Source organism: Lotus japonicus, chromosome 2, assembly GCF_012489685.1.
Source record: "Lotus japonicus ecotype B-129 chromosome 2, LjGifu_v1.2".
Classification (NCBI taxonomy): domain Eukaryota; kingdom Viridiplantae; phylum Streptophyta; class Magnoliopsida; order Fabales; family Fabaceae; genus Lotus; species Lotus japonicus.
This window is the reverse complement of record NC_080042.1, coordinates 89,350,917-89,370,109: the sequence shown is the minus strand read 5'-3', so window position 1 is coordinate 89,370,109 and position 19,193 is coordinate 89,350,917. Positions and strand designations below refer to the sequence as shown.

The window sequence follows — 19,193 nt, the reverse complement described above, 5'->3', positions numbered from 1 at the left end:
TGATAATGATGCTGCCAAACTAAGAATTTTATAAATCATAATCAATGTTAGTGTTGATGTTTTTTATATCGAAAGCTTAATCTCTGGACCTCCTTATCCCAATTTATACATCATTTAACTATTTACCACTTGAGCTATTATTCAAGGATGTAAATGTTGATGCTTAATTACCAATGTCCCGTGAGTTGACTTTCTTTGGTACTAAAAAGTTGCTTATAGTTCATGCATCCCCTTCAATGTGAAATTTTCATCACCAATTGGGATGAGAGATTGAGAGTTTAACGTAAGACATGTGGTGTGGCCAGCTCTATGCAAACACAAATTGGTTAAACGATTCTTGAACTAATGGTAAATTCAAAAGTTCCTTATGGAAGATGCATCGTGGACGAATTTGATGGTTTTGCTTCATCTTTTAGAAAAATAACGTATTTGCATTCACGTTTAAATCTCTCTTAGTTAATTCTACTCTCACAAAACTTATTGGGAATAACTTATGCTACGCTAAATTCTCATTCTAACATAAAAGTTTATCGCGTATTTAAATATGCATAAACTTACAAATTCTATCCACTTTCCTACACAATGTTAATTAAATAAGTACTTATTGTGGTACCTTAAGTCAGTTTAAGAAATAGTACCCAAAATGAGTTGACTCTAACAATAAATGCTATGTGTTAATGAGTCAACAACATTGATATATTCCCAATATTTTTTTAAATATAATTTCATTCATGAAAATAAACTTAATACTATTGTTTACGTGGTTTTTTGGTAAACAAATATCCTCTTAGTTCGACTAAAGGAAGTTTAGATTCGGGGTCCTTTTGAGAAAACGCTTTGCCAAAGTATTGTGTGTGTAAGTGCTTTTTCGACAACACCAAGTTGGTTTAAACAGAACTGAATTTCATTAAACACGGGTCAATTACAAAGAAATCACATATATCAAAATAACATAAAAACTACAAGAGATAAGGATCTCGACAGGGAAATGCATAGAAGAACTGGGAAATTAACAAGCTTAAATGCAAGAAAACTAAAGTGTTGGTTCTGCAACATACTCCTCCATCATCACGTTTTGCTCTCTGAGTCTCATTGATGCGGACGTTTAGAGCTTTTGGTGAATTTTCAGAGTTTTGAGTTGGGAACCCCTCTTTCTGCTGCTGCTTCTTCTATTTATAGTGCTGTTCCTGCCCACGTTCTTGGCGGTTTTTCTTAGATGCATGATGGCTTCGTGGGTTTTGAATTTTGGCGCCATGCCCCACGTTTAGCCGGTGGTCTTCGCGCACGTGACTTTATTACCGCGTGGATGGTTCTGAGTCGTGGGCAACCGTTGCTATTCGTGGCATCGTGGGTATATGCACGTGCTTGTAGTTGCTTGTTACTCGGTAACTGCCTCTTCCATTAAGATGGTCGAGATTTCTTCATCTGCTGAGTTTGTCGAGATATAGCTCTCACTAACTTGACTTTGAGGGACACCGTATGCTGAGTTGCCGGTTTCGCCATAACCCTTGTTGTCGAGAACTCACCTTTGCACCATGGTGTCGAGAGTCGTAGTGCTCGTAATTTTAGCTTAACAACTATTTACGAACACATCCTTTCACTTATAAAAAATTAGAGTGTAGCATAAGTAATTCTTGAAGTTAAGCAACCATCAGTGAAACAAGGTTTATATATATAGTTGTTCAATTGTCAAACTGTCACCATTTTTCCCTAAACTATTATTTAAATTAAGGCTTAATTGCACTTTTCATCCCTGATATATACCCCTTGTGCAATTTTGGTCCCCTTTATTTAAAAGGAGCAATTTTAGTACATCAAAGATTAGGATGTGACAATTAGGTCCACCGTTAGCTTCCATCCAATTTTAAACAGAATATTCTTATTTAGATTTTTTTTTTCTAATTACATCACCATGTTTGACACATCAGCAAATAAATTACAAAAAATTAAAAAATAAAACAAATTAAATAAAGAATGAAATTAAACCTATTGAACCCTAATCCCAATTTTCCCCAGCCACCGTCACTCTCAACTCCCTTGAACCTCCACCATCCACAACCAACATTTTCCTCCACCTTTGAGCATCTTCATCGTCCTCCCCTTCATCTTCACACACGTAGAGAGACAAAACCAAATCTAGAGAATCGATAGTGCATCTCCAAATAGAGAGAAAGCTAGATCGAACAGAGAAGGAGAAGCGGGGAAAGGGTGGACGCACAACAAGGAGAGAAACTTGATGCAAACTTTGATGGTGTGGGGATTTCAGTTTTGTTTGGCTATGGAAGGGAACCTTATGTTATGGAATTTCATTTGGTTGGAATTTATGTTCTGGTTCCAGAATTTATGTGGGTTTGAATCTTATGCAATTTTAGATTGGAATTTGTGGTGATGAACGGTTCCTCCTACTTGCTCCACCGACCCTATGCCTTAAGTTCCTGCCTTGGCTCTCTTCTAATTTGCTCTCCTTTGCCCAGTCTTTGTCTGTTATCCCTCTTTTCTCTTCATGGTTTTTATTCTTTCTCTCTTTTCTCTATTTCTTTTTATGTACTTCCTCATGTATGTATTTGGTTGAAGTATAGTTGATTTTTCTTCCTGGATTTTTTATAGCTTGTTGTTGTCTATGAAGTTGTTGCTGCTACTTCGAATTTGTTTCCAGATTTTTCTTGTTTTTTTTTGTTGTTGATTAAGTGCAGATGAAGATGGATGAAGATGGAGGTTGATTACAGATTAATAATTTGATTAGGATTAAAGTTAAATAAATTTTATTTCAAAAAAAAAAGTTAAATAAATTTTGATTTTTTGATTTTTGAAATATAATTAATTTTATTTTGTATTACGTGGAGTCCTAGTGGCATCTAAGTGGTAAAATGTGTGAGGGCCACGTCATGAATGAGCGCCACGTATGAAAAATCTGTTTGAAATTTAACGGAATCTAACATAAGGATCCAATTGTCACAAATTGATCTTTAATGTACCAAAATTGCTCATTTTAAACAAAGAGGACCAAAATTGCACAATGGGTATAGATCAGGGACGAAAAGTGCAATTAAGCCTTAAATTAAACAAATACTTACAGATTAATTCAATTTAATTACGCGAACCAGTTGAATCAAGTTCGGCGAAGGAGCAACAGTGACACTGAAGTAGTGATGATGAAGCACATGCCCCTAGCGCTGTCGTTCAAACAATGTCTGTCAATGTGCCAAACAATTGAAATCTACGTACGAACCATAATCCTAAAAACTTCAAATGCTTAAACTGAAATATGAATATTTACTCTTTTAGTGGTTTACTTATTTAAGGTGGAAACTATTAAACTTTTTTATATTAATACAGTTTTAAAATTACAGTTTTTTTAAATGTTGGAAAATATATTATTCAAAAACAATATCTAAAAACAATATTAAGATACTGAAAACTAAAACTGCAACCAAACAAGCCATAATCTTTATACACCGAGTGTAAGATTTCTTTACACAAATATTTAGTGGTATTTCACCACATTAAAAATTAAGTTTTTATGTTAATTAAAATAAGAATGAAATGCAATTATTTCTTCTATGTGACTTAAATCGATTAGATATTAGTGCAAAAATAGTTTACACTGTTTATGCTCCAAAATTATTTAAACATAATCGTTCATTCGTTGTAGTGGTTGTACCAAAAAAAAAAAAACATAATCGTTCATCCATTTTTTTGTTGATCCATTTTTTTTTTTGTCAAAGAATCATAGATTGATATTCAAAGGATGCCCAACGACACTTACAAGAGATATACTTACATCAGTGAGACTACTCTCAAGGACTGAAATTACAATGCATTATAAATAAGGGTGTTAGTTTGTCGATTACTTGTGTCAACTTGACTGTAAATGCCTTGATTTTAATGGTTGATCCATTTAAACACCTGAATGTCTCTTTTGGGCTCATTGTAATAGGTGCATTAAGCCCAATTAAATTACTGCCATCACTAGGCTCATTCATCCTTTTTTTGGTCAAATCTCATTCATCCATTTAAATACCTGGATGACTCTTTTGGGCTCACTCTAATTGATGAATTAAGCCCAACTAAATTACTGCCATCACTATAGGCCAAGCCTCAACAGAATAAATCCACTTTAGATATTTCTTTTTTCCAAGGAATTTTGTTTTTTTGACCAAAAAAAAAAAAAACTAAAAAGCACTTTTGGCACCTGATGTTTCAAGTTTGTGCAAATTATGCCCCTACTCTATTTTTGTCGATGTTTCTACCCTTCATGTTTTCAAACAGTGCACCGTCTACCCCTCCGTCAGTCAGACGTTAAAAAACTAACGGAAAGAACTGATTTGGCTTTTTTTTAATATTTTTTGGACCTATCACGTGGAAATTACAAGTGAAATTGAAAAAATGGGGCATGAGAGATTCAAACTCAAGACCTGTAAGTAGCAAAACATGCATTTAACCAGTTCAGTTACATACATAATTGATATATACATCAAACAAATTTAATTTATATCATTTCCTTAATCATCATCAACTTCATATACTCATCTTCATCTCTCCAATCCACTCAGGAACCTCTCATGAGAAAGCCTGACTGACGGAGGGGTAGACGCTGCACTGTTTGAAAACATGAGGGGTAGAAACGTCGACAAAAATTGAGTAGGGATAGAATTTGCACAAACTTGAAACATCAGGGGCAAAAAATGCTTTTTAGCCAAAAAAAAAAGGAATTTTGTTTAAACTAATATTTCATTTTTAGATTTTTTTTGGTAAATTCTGTGGTACCGTGAATTTTTTTTTTGGTGTGGTACTCGTATTAAGTAATTTAATAGATTATTATTATGTTATTCAATGTAAATACTACATATTTATATTTTACTTTACTTATCAATTAACTTTATCTTATGAAATTCATTTTTTAATGAAAAATGAACGAGTAGTGGAAACAAATGATGGTGATGGAGATGCGCGTAAAATGACCATGATTAATCGATGAATAAAATTCAAAAAACACAACTTTATCTGGCTTAAGGTACCACAACAAGCACATTTTTTTTTACTCTCCTCTCCAACCAAAAACTCTAGCTCTTACCACATGAAGTATTATTTTTAGATATCTAACTATTATTAACATCTTATATACACCATATTATATATTACATATAGTTTTTATTTTTTATTCACTAATTCCTACCCCACTTTCTCATTATTTCATTTCCAAGAATATTTTAATCTAACAATCATTTTTTCAAGAGTCACTCATTTAGTTAATCCCTTGTTAAAATTCATGTAACCCATATTAAATTGGAATTAAGTAGATCCACCCCACATATAAGAAAATGTTAAAAAAATATTAAATATAATCTTAATAGTCTTTTGTATCCAAATAGCTTTTCTCCACTCGTGACTTCAATTATTGCTGTATTTACAGCTGCACACACCACAACCTCTGATAACTTCAAACCAAAAATGTTCACTTATCCTTTCTTTTCAGCCCTTGCGGCTCTGTCCCTGTTCATTGTCTCAGCACAAGCAGCCACCGCGCCGGCACCGGCGGTGCCGCAGCTCACGGCAGCGGCCACGGAGTTCTTAGAAGCGCACAACCAGGCAAGAGCCGCGGTGGGTGTTGAGCCGCTAGAGTGGAGCGAGAAGCTGGGCAAGGACGCCAGCCTGTTTGTCCGGTACCAAAGGAACAAGTTCGGGTGTGGATTCGCGAATTTGACCGACAGCGAGTACGGCGGTAACCAGATCATGGCGGGTTCGGTGTCGGTGGCGCCGCGCGTGGCGGTGGCGGAGTGGGTGAAGGAGAAGGATTTCTACATCCACGCGAATAACTCGTGCGTGGCGGAACATGAGTGTGGGGTTTACACGCAGGTTGTGTGGAGGGATTCGAAGGAGGTTGGGTGCTCGCAGGCGTCGTGTGTGAAGGAGAAGGCTAGCTTGACCATTTGTTTCTATGATCCGCCGGGAAACGTCGTCGGAGAGAGCCCATACTGATGAAGAATTGATGATGGGGCCTGATTAACTACTCTGCATTTAATAATGTGTCTGTGATTTGGAATAATGCTGTGTTTTTGTTAAGATTAATTAGATGGGTAAGTGTAATTGCGACAGGGGTCGTTAGCTATCTCCAATTGTCAATGTCGTGGCATTAAGTTATGAAATTGAGCAGTATGAGCAAGCATGGCAACAGAAAGATTACATATGGATATTGTTGATGCTTAATTAGCTAGTCACTTTATCATGTACAATAATTAGCTCATCTCATCTCATAATTATGAGTCGTGACTCGTGAGTTCGATTATTGCTCATGAGAATAAAACGTATTTTATCATCATTTGTATTTTTTATTATTAATGTGGTCTTTTGTGCCACATTTTGCAAGTATTTTATACATCCCTTTATTTAAAATGAGAACTGCTTTTTGGCACAATGACACTTTTGAAATGAACGGTGAAACAATAAATTATCCAAAAGTTTAAAGTTGTTGAATAATCGTCATATGAAGATGATTTTTTTTTTGATAAGCATATGAACATGAATAATTTTATATTGTTGTTTTTAATATGAACTATTATAATCATGGATCAAGATTCTCTATTTCTAAATGTTTCATTTCTTATTTCAACTAATGAAATTATATCATGTTAATTATAAGTGGTTTCTAATTGACATGGTACAATTTTATTGATAATGTAGTGAATGAGACCTCATTTTAGGATTAAAGATTTTGCTTATAGAGAGAAGATCTAGAATGAGGTCGTTCATAGAGAGTTTATTAGAGTCTTCTTTCAAAACTGTTCCAACATAGCTTGTATAGTTTGTATTTTCCTATTTTTATTTTTTTTTCCGGTCTGTATACATACCTATATAAGATTTTTGGACCACTTAAATTTAAATTTAGGTTTGTACTTCTATATTGGGCTACATAAGGTTATAATTGTGCTTAAGGAAATGATTTTGGCCTAATAGGGCTATACATGGTCCATTAATGAGCTCTTACTTAATTTAGACCAACTTGAGCCTAGCCTATGAGCATGTGGCTGCCCCTTCCCTCCTAATATATAAGGGGAAGTCTTTGTATTTTCAATGTCTTTAGTCATATTTTGAGAATTCAATGATTATTTGAGAGCATAGTTTCTCTCTATTACCAATGCTTATTATCCATATTCTTTGCAAGATGATTGTGGTACATACGGCTCCACCTTCTTCCCTTTCCATTTGTTTCTTTCTTCTAGACAATCGCATAAAATGTGAGGTATTAACGAATGAAGCGAGGTAACACACTCCCGTTGGTATGTTTCATATAGCAGCCAATTATTTACAACCGTTCACTGCATAATCTTACTGTGGCAACTACATCAAAACATTACAAATGCAAAATGCTACACATTGCAATATAATACTTTGCTGTTGCTGCTTGCTACCCTCTCTACTTTGTACAAAAAGAATTACAGAGCAAACAATGCAGATCATCTCCCCCACTAAGAATTAACACTGCCAAGTAATCATTTTAACACATCCTTAGATATGAGATATCGAAAAGTGAAGTTATGGGGAATCCATTCTATGCACTTCCGGGATTTTGCAAGCTGATGGCATTTTTTAACACTCTTTCTCAGTGATTCAGGTAGGGACTCTTGGATCATCTCCATAACACCACCAGGACACATATCTGAGTCCTTGGTGAATGTCTCAACAAGCTTTGGTACAAGTACTTTTTGGTCCTTGCGCCGTACCCCTAATGTAGCTCGAATGTACTCGTCCTTTGCAACTTCTAGCTCTTGAAACACCCTCTTTGGTGTGTATACACGTACCTGGCAAAGGTTATCAGAAGAATCTGTCATAAACAAAGGCACATAAACAAAGTTGCATAAACAAGATTAGTATTAATGAAACTATTACAGGTCAAAATTGCCAATGTATTGCCAAAACATGTATCAAGAATTCTTAGCATCAAGATTTGAAAAAAGGAATCTGCTAGAAATGTAATAAAACTGTAAACAAGATCAGAATTGGGAGAATACCGCTGGATCAGAATGGTTTCCTGAGCAGAGTGCAAAGTGTGAAAGAGGCTCAGGATTCTCAATTGCATATGTTTGACGCCCATCTCCACTTCTGAATTTTGTCCTTGAAGAAAAAAACATGCGTAGCCACTACAAGAGGAACCAAGTTTGAACAAGTTCCCAGGTAAGTCACTAGTATAAATTATAGGATTAAAAAAAAAATACATTGCATATAGAGAAAATATTTTGGAAACATAGCTTAATGGAACTTCCACAGTTTCATTATGTTTATCTCTTTTTTCTTATAAACTTATAAGTTATAACATGTTTGTATGAGCTTTTCTTTTTGTCAGAATTAATCCTGGCACCTAGAAAGCTTGTCTGCAGAATTGAGTTTGACTTTTGAATCAACTGTAGAACGATTTTGGAACATGCTATTAATTATAGGGAAGTGGTTGGGATCATAGGTCTACCTGTCCAGGGCGAGACATCCGGCACCTAAGTATTGTACTCTGTATTGTGTCTGCACTGACTGTACGACCACCAACATTATATGCAGCCTGCAAAGACAAAGCAAGCAGTTAGACCTAAGATTTCATCCTTCAATGACTTTGAGCTGGCTTCTACTCTCAGTTCTTACCTTCAAGAGAAGAAAGACTCTTTTCACATTGTTTTGTGGAATCCCATACGCCAAAAATGCCTATTAGAAACCAAAGAAACAGACTATTACACAACTAATCAAACATGGGAAAACATTGAGGGGAAACATTTTTTGATGATATGAATTACATGCATAACCAAAGCATTGTGTATGTTGATCCAGAAAGCTAGCTTCTCCTCATGTTTTAACTTCCGAGGATCTACTTCTTCCAATCGACATATAAGCGACCTGAAACAACATAAAAAGACATGTCTATTAGAACTCACATCATAGCAGCTATGTACAAGTTCTAACATGAGACCTTCATTAACTTAATCAGATTTAATAGCCTCACCTGAATTTCTGGTGCAACTTCTCTATATCACCCCATTTCAGACCCTCTCTATAAATCCAAGATACTTCAACCATGGTGCTGTATGGCCCGCTAAACTCCTCAACTCCTTCACCATGGAAAGAATTGTCCAACCGTGCATCGAAAGATGAATTGTTCCTGAACCCGGGGCTCCACATATCACCTTGATCTCCAATAGAAAAAGCACTTGGTGAGGACAAGGATGAACTGGGAGATAAAAGGCCAGGAGGAAGTGTCATAGGAGGGTCTGCAAGCTTGCAATATATAGCTGATATGCATTTGACCATATCCTCAGAAAGTTTATTAGGTGTTACTGGAAGAACATGATCAGAGATTCGGGTACCGAGATGTTCGGCAAGACTGATTATATTTGATGAACAGCCACGGGCATACTGTATAATAGAATCAACTGATCAAAGTCAAAATCTACACAAAAATAAGGCCTCAAGACAGATAAATCTTTGAAACTAATGCTGATAAAGTTGCAAAGAGAATTGGACCTAATAGAACTTCACTACCAAATACAGGACACATTGTCATGTTTTCGTTAACAACAATGCTAAATGTTGCTAAAGAAAACTGCAAGAAATGCCAGAAACGCTGATGTGAAAAAACTAAATGAGTTATTTGGCGGAAATCATGAAGGGGTACTAGGGATAACTACCACTTCTTGTGTTTTTTTATTGTAACTTTCAGAATTTTCCTTTCTCCAGAAAATGGTAAAAGAGAAAAGGCAAGAGTTTCACAGTCCCCTCTATGATAAGTATTTTATGATTGCTTTGCAACAACTAAATCCGACAGGAGCTAAACCGCATATATAACCAGGTAAAATAATCTTCCAAGAAACTATAATTACCTCCATCATTGACAATGGTTGCGAATGACAGGCACGCAGAGATTTAGCTAAAGGTTCTGCTGGAGGAGATGATCTTGTAAATGCTGAATACTGAGATAATGAGGAATGGCAACGATAAACACCAGAATCTAAGTGTTTTTCTTCTGGCCAACCTCCATTGCATTCTTTCCTCAAATTATCAAGTTCATTTCTATCATGTTCCTTTCGCATTGCCTCAAGCTCATGGTCATTAGATTGTACTGTAGGATATTCTTCTTTGGTTAAGACCTCAGGCAATGAAGCCTTGACAACTTGTGCTCTAGGAGTTGTTAGAGGGTACTTCAAGCTTTCCTCCTTGGTAGGAGGAGATACAGAAGATAGTTGTTGATCGAAAGCTTTACGGTACAAGGAGAGAAGATGTTGTTCTAAGTACACAACTTCCATTTCTAACACCGCAATTTCCTTGATTAATTCTGTGGCTGGCTGAATTGCAAAAGTAAGAAAAAAATATAAACTTTATCAAACAGAAGCATAAAACAATGTAAATTATAACAGGCTGCACTTATGATTCAAGCTACAAAACTATCCACCTTCAAGCTAGCATGAACCGGCAAAAGTTTTCAAAACTAATACATATTAGTAACATCAATGTTCTTTTAATGCTTTAAAAAGTATATACAAAAGGTTCCATTCATACAGGATAAGTCACAGCTGTTGAAAATTGAAAAAAAAAGAGAGATGCAAAAGCAAATTTATAGTGTAGAAATCCATTTAACTTGTTGCTACCTTGGGCATAATCATTTCACTTGAATTAACTAGAGATGGAGATTTGTATCCAAGTGCCTTTTCCAACGTGCATCTAACCTCAAATTGATCTTGTAATCTTCTCTCTAGCTGGAGAGTCTGCCACAAAGTTAGTTTTTTCTCTCACAAATTAATATGAATGAAACAGACATAGTAATTTAACATAAATATCCTGAGGCACAGGGCAAAGCAGAAGCAATAGTATCAAAGTCACACTCAGGGGATGTAAGTAATATAGCATGTTTGGATCAACTTATTTTCCCCGAATCAATTCTAACACCCAGAAGCTATTCACATAAGCTTCTCCCTAAAATTGATTTTGACTTTAGAATCGATTGTAGAATGATTTGAATTTCCAAACATGCTAGTGGACATTAATGTATGCAACACAGTAATAAAACAAACCACAAAAACAACATGACCAAATGGGCCAAAGCATAATAAATATGACTTCAGCGAAATAGGGACCAAAAGAATTATGAGGAGTAATGCTGGTAATGGTAATAGTACCTCTTGCTTCAGAGTACTGTGGATTTCACTTGTAGGGGCTCCTTTTTTCCTAGCTTGAGCACATTCCGTGATGTAACCCTCATCCTGGAATAAAATCAAACCCATACTTGAGGGATGAAAATCTTGCTGACAAATCAAATTTGTTGTGTGTGTGGGGACTACAGAGAATGATATCATCAAGATAGACCAACCATTAATGTCTAAACAGTATGGAAGAATGGATTAATGATACATATAATGTTTGCAAAAATCAAGACCTTGTTCATCCATTTAATATTTAACTTTGGAAAAACATAGTTTCTATGAAAATTCTGGCCGTACATGTCATTCATGATATAGAACTGACAAAGAAAATGTTAAATTTCATCATCGTACATGCTTAAAAATGTAAAAGAAGAAGAAGAAAAAAAAACTAAAAGTAGTTGAGTATACCAGCTTCATTCGTTGTGCTGAGACCTTAAGGCTTTCTGCATTATCATTTTCAACTCTGTTCTTATCAGGAACACTGCCATGTAGAAAGAACAGAGAAAGTAAAGATGAAATTCCCTATTTTCACAAATTTTAAGGTAAACTAGTCCCAGAAATGAAGAATGAAAATTGCAGAGGATGCAGGGTATTAATTGTAAAAGCTCTGTGTTCCATTTTTCTAGAAAACAAACACTCAATGGTTTCATGAGTGGTTTCATGATTAGTTTACAAACAAATGAACAATCAAAGAACCTTTACCTGTTTGAACGCTTGTGCCTTGGAGTGAAACTCAGTCCCAGCATTATATTTTCACATGACCCTTTGCATTTCAACAGAGCAGAAGCAGAGGTTCCTTCCTGGAAGTACCCACAACGTGATCATTTGTTGCTGCTGACACAGGATTTCTATCACAGAACCATGAATGTGGAGAAAAGATTGTCTTTTGACCAATTGAGACTTCTCTTTTAAGACTCTCCTTGGTTCTCAGTTCTCAGTTCTCACTCACTTCTAGTGCTAGCTACTTGCCTTTGTAAAGGGATGATGGCCTTTTTGCATTTGCGTTAAAAGGAGATATTGGAGTTTGCTTTAGCTCAAGAACAAGGCTTTATAGAATACCTTTGACAATGGTGAACGAGGGGAAAATGTCAAAGCATAAAAAAAAGTGGACAAATCTTACTCTAAAGTCTATGAGATCCAAGGTGTGACTAACGAGAAGATAATAAATAGTAGTATAGTACTTGTAGCTGAATTGTTATGCGATGTTTGGATACCTCTACACCCAACAAAAAGGTTAGGACTAACTTAAAGCATGGATAATGCACAAACGTAATTATTATATTATGAAGTTCAACTTTTTTTATTAGAAAAATTGTGGGACGTCAACGATGGAACTCTCAGCCGCTTGGTTATAAAGTCTTCAATACAATGTCAAAATCTAATTATCTCGTAAGCTTAAATTCTGCAATACAACGTCAATGTTAGCGTGAGCTGAAATCATTTAAAAAAATAATTCCGGCACATTAATATTTCATCAAGAATTGATTTTACTTTTACAAAATTGATTATGGGTTACCCAACAAAAAAGCAAACATACACAAAAGTTGGCCACATTGGACTCATTGTATCAAAATAAACACATCAAAGTGCATGTATGTATGAACAGAAACCTATTTCTTTTCAACATTCTATTGACTTCTCTCTTTGGAAACCAAGTGGCCAGTGGGAGTTGGTGACCGTCCGTCCTCCCTTTTGTCTCATTTTGCATCCATCATTAATTGTAAGATAGAAATCAAGCCATTTGATTTGGTTGAAAACAATGTAGACAAAAAAAAATTGCAAGGTCAAAAATTAGATAGTGACTTGTTTTTTATTGTGATAGTGGTAAATGGGGTAGAGTACACCATCAATATTTTTTAGGTATCTTGGAGCAATCTTGTACAGTGATAGTTAGAGAACTAGAGAAACCTCACTAAAATTCTTCATATTTATAGTGTTACTAAACATGTAAGTAGTACAATCTATGTGTATCATGAATTAATTAAACTTGTTTCTAATATCTGTTTTCCCCTACCTGCTTAATTAAATGAATTTTGTTTTCTTTTTTCCTTTTAATTTTTAGGCTTACTTTCTCAGACTACTCTAGTTTTGCAGATTAAAAACAGTGATGAGAAAACAAGTGACTAGGTAACAAAACACTGGGTTGCAAGAAAGAAAAGCAAGGGTTTGCCTCAAAAGGGATGAAAAGCAAGGGATAAAGGGCTTTGGATGCTTGAAAGGAATAGAGATCTGTGGGGTTTCTCCTTGTCTAACAAAATGGCTTTTTTGGGGGATGACTTTGGGAGATTCCCATATTGTCCTTGAGTATCAAAGAGATTACCGTTTGTCAAAGAATCCACAAATATAATATAGTAATGGGGCTTGACCTTTTTGGTTCCAAAACCAATACAAAAAGAAAAGGATGATAGTGCTGTTTTATAAGGCAACAATGATATATAGACACCTCATTTTCTAAACACTTCATTTCCACTCATTTTTATTTTTATCTCTCTCATCTTATCATCTATCACATTTCATATTTTTTATTTTCTTCCTATCTCTCTCCTCCTCCACCTCTCTCCACCTCGGTTTAGAGGTGTCAACATAAAATTATTCTTTATAAGGTGACTCCAGTTCTAGCTTCTTGTCGTCACATAATACCTACTAGCAAATAAAGTTTCTTTTTTCGCTGCACACTTGTGTACACAGGTAAAAGAGAAAAGAAAAGGGAGTATATGTTAAAAAATAAAGCAATACAAATTGTAATAATAGGATTAATATCATAGGAAGATAATCCTCACTTCTTAAACTAGTTTAGTAGAATGAAGTCTCTCATAATATAGTATTAGTGTCTAGTTTAGATATGTTAAGTGGATATCACACGCATATGTGCTATCCGCAAATATTCATTCTTACATGTTTAGCTTTGAGGTGAGATAATGTATTGAGAAATCTCACATTTTATATGATTAAGATAATTTTTATATATAAGAAAACAATTCTCACCTCTTAAATTACATGTTTTGGTAGAGTTGATTAAACCTCCCAAATTCGAATAATAAGTGTTCACTTGCTATATTATCTAATGAAAATCATGTATTGAAAACTACATGGGAAAAAATGATTCATGGAAAACAGAACCAACATCTCCTTGAAATGCTACAGAAAAAGACCCGTGAACTTCTCTAATAGACATGGCTGTGTTGAAACACTTTCGCTCTAACAAGGTTATCAACTTTCCTTATAAAGGAGAATATGCATATCGGCATATGGGATTGCATGTAGGTTATCACCAAAGTACCGTGTATGTTTGGAACAACTTTTATTTCATCAGAATCAACTCTAGAACTCAGAATATATTCATATAAACTTCTCATTATAATTGATTTTGGTTTGATAATCAAATTATAAAAGAGTTTACAAAATGTAATTAGTCTCATTGTGGACTGAGCAACAATAAAACAAAATGCAGGGTTCTTATTTGGACGCATCTGTTATTTTAAGCTTCAGCACTGCAGAGTGGAAATTTCTAGTCCAAGCAAGTAATTAAACAAATGAAACTTGTATTTTATCTTCTTATCGAAATTGCATACAAGTCAGAATGACGATTTTCAATGCATAAAAATACCACTATAAAAAGATAAATGTATATAGTATATGGTTTCAGATCAACTCAGGGGATCAATTTTCAAATCAATCTGACAGACATGCTTCCTAGATCCATGTAATTAAAAAAAAATAGAAATTAACACTGCTTGATTAAGAAACAGGATTACAAGAGTTCAAACTTTGGCATCCATATAATAAGGATCTAAGTTCACATAGTTCTATATCACAGAGATCCTTCCTAAAACAACAAATAAAATCAATTTATAAACTGTAAACACAATATGAAATGGTAAAATTGTTTACTTACAGAAAAGTTAAAAGGATTTGGCTGTGTCTTCTGCATATATAGACAGATAGTTACTTATTTTAACAGATGGTGGTGGACAGTTTTTGGCTGAAGTGATAAGAGAAGACAAATTAGAAGTTATTTGATCATACGCAAGCTAGTAAGTTCAGAAGAAAGAAACTTGTCTTTGTTGCCAGCTATATTATATATTACCTGGTCTTGTTTGTTTGTTTCCATATTAGAACCAAAATAATTTTGAACACACATCGTTAAAACCAAATTGAAGATGGTTTTCATATGATAGTAGACCTGTCATAGTCAGTTTGTTGTTGATTATTGTGTATTTAGTCTTTGATTATTTTTAGTCAAGTTCTTAACATGGCAAATGGCCAAATGGCCAAATGTCTATTACACGACATGCGCATTGCACTGCATATGTATGAAAAGTAAAATTTGAAGTATAATTATACATATATAATGATCAAAGTTAGATGTATTTGGATAACACATTTGGATATATTTATGCAAATAGTGAATTCTGTAGGGTACTTTAGGAAATCTGGTTGTGTATCACAATTGATTTTGTGTACTAGAGAAGCTGAGATTTGTACCTTCATCTCATAATTAATTTTGGAACTATAATCAATTGTAAAATTATTAGAATTTGAGAGATCCAACTCTATCTCTAAAGTTAGCTTAAGAGGTGCAGGTTGTCTTCTTAGGCTATGTTTGTTTTTCTGTTTGACCCCTTGGATGTGCTTTTGGTTTGTATGTAACACTGTGCCATCATGTTTGAGTAATTTGAATCCACTTTCACCTTAACTCACTTTTGCCTTAAAACCCACATTCAGCCAACTTGACACAACCCTCACTTCTACTTTCAGTTGGCACCGTTGGGGCATTAATTAAATACAACCCTCACTATATTAGTTTATCCAACTGAAATCCAAACACACACACTTATTCAGTCATCTCGATCATATCTCTAATGTGAGACTTCTCAACACTCCCCCCATATCCAGGGCTGAATATATAAGAGTGGTATCTACTTAGTAGATCTAGGATATGTTCTACTACCGTAAAAGTTATTCAAGATGTGAACATTGTTTTCCCATATATAAAAGTTACATAAGTCATATCTCTAATCAGTACGGGACTTTTCAATTGAGATGAAACATGCGAACATACAAAAATTGATTCTGACAGAAGAATCAATTCTAACTCTTGCAAACATGAAACCAAACAAGCAATACATAGTCTGTGTTGTCCAAATTATGAGACAGTGTTGTGTCCATAATGTGAGTGGTGATTTGGATGTTGCAGCGGCGTCTTGCTTCTGATAAGGGTGCCTCGAGTTGCCAAAAGCTATATGCAGAAGTCGTGTCCAGTAGCTAAACGTGTGGAAGAAAGGGACAGTGTATGAATATGGACACACATAGCAATAGCATTACAAACATGCTAATAGTGGTTTTGGTTTTGGAAAGGCATAGTAGAATCCCAATTGTGTGACAGAAAAAGCGAACATTCCAAATAGGTTTGGACAAGTTAGTCAATGCCAATCATATATAACCATCGTAAAGGCATGTTGATGCATCCCCACTTCTCTATATATCCATATGTTATTAATTACTCCTCTTCTTCCAACCCTCCAAGCTCTTAATAAACCTTGTAAATTTTTCTTTCTTAACCATGATATCCACAGTCAGTTAATTAGAAGAGACTAATCTCTCGTCAACTTTTTGATTGAAAACCAAAGAAATTTTAATATATTTGTGCAATAATGCTGTGCAGCACAGTTTTTTTTAATTAACCTGATCAAATTAAAGGTTCCAGTTTATCTTACATAATAAACTTTACAGCATGTTTCTCTGAATGAGCAAACTGCTCCAACTTGTTGTTGGTAGGTAAATGAATTTCCTAGCATTAACCTGGTGGCGCCGAACATTATTCTGGAACCAACTCAATCTCATTGTCTTTTTTCTCATTGATTTTCTTTCCATCCTCTTTCCCCGTTGCTTACCGGAAGACCAACATTGGGCCATGGTTGGGAAAGGCCCAAACAAGTGAAGAACAAGCCCAGCTGATTAAGGAACTTCATATAGATTATTTAAGATGCATTTAGATTATTTTGCTATTTTGACCCAAAAGAAAAAAAAGATTAGTTTGCTATTGCTTTGTAAATTCCAGTAAGTTATCTTCCTCTTCCTCTTAGTAACAAAATAAAATTCCAGTATGTTACCTTAGTTGAGATGTTGTTACTTGTATGACTTAGATTAGATCACTCTAAGAGCTTCTTTACCCTTTGTTGTTTATGAGTTGCTTATTAATATTCATGTGGCCCCAAAATGACACATAAAATATAAACAATTCATAAGTAACTGATGCAAATTTCATCCCAACGATGAGTTTTTATTTTAGTTTTGGTTAGATCACACAATACTCATGTATTTATAATTTTTTATTTTCATCTAATTTTAATTTTAATTTTTTTTAAAGAAATTTTAATTTTAATTTAACATTAGGGAATTAAAAAAAAAAACATTATATAAATTTTTCCATTTTTTCTTAAAGTTTTAATGCATTCGCCTCCACCTAGTTTCATTCGCCTACTAGGTTTCAATCACCTATCTTAGTTCGCACGGTCTAGTAACTCCCAGCCGTCATATATCCCCAAAACCCCTAAATTACAATTGGCTACAATTGATGGATTTGACCCTGACTATTTGGTATGTAGTATGCTATTAAGCTTGATAGTATAAGATATGATAATATTAGGTCTGATAGGATAAAATTTGATAAAAGTTTAATATTATCCAGTGTTTTGTCATACCCTTTATAACTTATCTTATTGTTTAAAAAAGTTATCAATAATTAATTTTGAAAAGTACTTGATAATGCTATCAAATAGTTAACTTTATCAAATAATAGCGGTACTTGGAGGGTGGTTATGGTGACGACGGTGGTCGCGAAAGACGATGATTGTGGCAGTGACAATGGTGGGTGGTGATGATGGCAGTGGTGGAGACAGTGGTGAGGGTAGTGGTGGTGGTGGACGGCGGTGGTTGTGGTGATGACGTGATTGTAAAGGTGGTGGAAAATGGAGGTTGTAGCGGTGACGATATTGGTGACGGTGGCAATGTTATATGGCGATAGTGGCGTCGATGGAGGGTGGTGGTGGCGGTGGCGAACGGTGGTGGTGGAGGGTAGTGGTGATGGTAGCGGTGGTGATGAAGAATGGTGGTGTTGATGGTAGTCATTGTAATGATGGTGGTTGTGGCGATGACAATGATGAATGAGACAACAACGACAGTGACAGTGGTGGAGGGCTGTGATAATTGTCGTACATACATAGTTGTAAAGCTGGGCAAAAAAATCTGCCTGGCCCGAAACCGTCTTAACCGAGCCCAAATCGTGGCTAACGAGCGGACCACAACGGGTAAATGGGCCATCGGGTGAGAAAATCAGGTTCAACTGGTTTGGGCCGGTCGAGTTCGGTCCAAGACACCATGGACCAGCGGTGACCGAACCCAACAGAGCCCATATGTAGATTTTTTTTTAGAGGGCCATAAGCCCAACTCACATACAGAAGAAACTGAAGCCATATAAAGTAGAAACCATGGTAGAAGCGTAATATTGCTAATATTGTTCTGCCCCTCTCTCTCTCTCTGAATTCAAACCCTAATATTGCTATCTGCCCGCCTCTCTCTTAGAATCAATGACGACTACACAACAAGGCACAAGTGTCTCTACTCTCTCATCTCTCAGTTTCTCACATCGTCTCTACTTCATAACCACTCTACTCCCCTCGGCATTGTCGATCAAGATCCATGAACCTCTCACGGCCGCTCAGAGTTTCCCTGAAAGAGATATCCATGTATTTCTCATATCTCTTAGAGGGGGGAGTCGATGAAGAACCCTGATGAGGAATCGATGATATTGTCATCATCAGATGACAAGTTCGTCCTCTTATCTTGCTTGGGATCTGATTTTCAATATGTGTTTTGTTTGTTTGATGATTGTTGCCTCTGACCTCTGTACCTCCTCCTTTTCTCTGCTTCCCCTGATTTTTTTTTCAATTTTTTTTTTGTTATGAAACCCGTTTTAACCCACCATGTTAACCGGAGGGTGTTTAACCCGAATCTAAA

The 19,193-nt window shown here is 35.4% G+C and overlaps 2 protein-coding genes across 3 annotated transcripts; one reads left to right on the top strand and one right to left on the bottom strand.

The window, feature by feature from the left end:
* The first annotated feature begins 5,389 nt into the window (after nucleotides 1-5,389).
* Nucleotides 5,390-6,319, top strand: LOC130740780 (STS14 protein-like). The gene has a single exon (XM_057593475.1). The coding sequence runs from the start codon at nucleotides 5,452-5,454 to the stop codon at nucleotides 5,977-5,979; it is 528 nt and encodes a 175-aa protein (XP_057449458.1). The 5' UTR covers nucleotides 5,390-5,451; the 3' UTR covers nucleotides 5,980-6,319.
* Nucleotides 6,320-7,251: 932 nt separating this feature from the next.
* LOC130740779 (uncharacterized) lies at nucleotides 7,252-12,314 on the bottom strand. Of its 2 annotated transcripts, none has more exons than XM_057593473.1 (11): nucleotides 11,877-12,314; nucleotides 11,583-11,655; nucleotides 11,151-11,234; nucleotides 10,623-10,739; nucleotides 9,858-10,319; nucleotides 8,984-9,393; nucleotides 8,778-8,877; nucleotides 8,629-8,688; nucleotides 8,462-8,548; nucleotides 8,010-8,138; nucleotides 7,252-7,799 (listed from the first exon to the last, which is right to left on the bottom strand). In XM_057593473.1, exons 1-11 carry the CDS (start codon nucleotides 11,918-11,920, stop codon nucleotides 7,491-7,493), a joined length of 1,875 nt encoding a protein of 624 aa, XP_057449456.1. In that variant the 5' UTR covers nucleotides 11,921-12,314; the 3' UTR covers nucleotides 7,252-7,490. The 2 variants fall into 2 exon arrangements, with proteins under 2 accessions (XP_057449456.1, XP_057449457.1); XM_057593474.1 differs by having other exon boundaries at nucleotides 10,623-10,730.
* Between the last annotated feature and the right edge of the window lie 6,879 nt (nucleotides 12,315-19,193).

Bases quoted from the DNA above. Each gene is read 5' to 3' on its own strand.
- LOC130740780 (XM_057593475.1), top strand. From the start codon at position 5,452: ATGTTCACTTATCCTTTCTTTTCAGCCCTTGCGGCTCTGTCCCTGTTC.
- LOC130740779 (XM_057593473.1), bottom strand. From the start codon at position 11,920: ATGCTGGGACTGAGTTTCACTCCAAGGCACAAGCGTTCAAACAG. The intron at 11,656-11,876 runs GTAAAGGTTCTT...TCTACATGGCAG, and splicing joins AGGCACAAGCGTTCAAACAG to TGTTCCTGATAAGAACAGAG. The intron at 11,235-11,582 runs GTATACTCAACT...ATTTTATTCCAG, and splicing joins CAGCACAACGAATGAAGCTG to GATGAGGGTTACATCACGGA.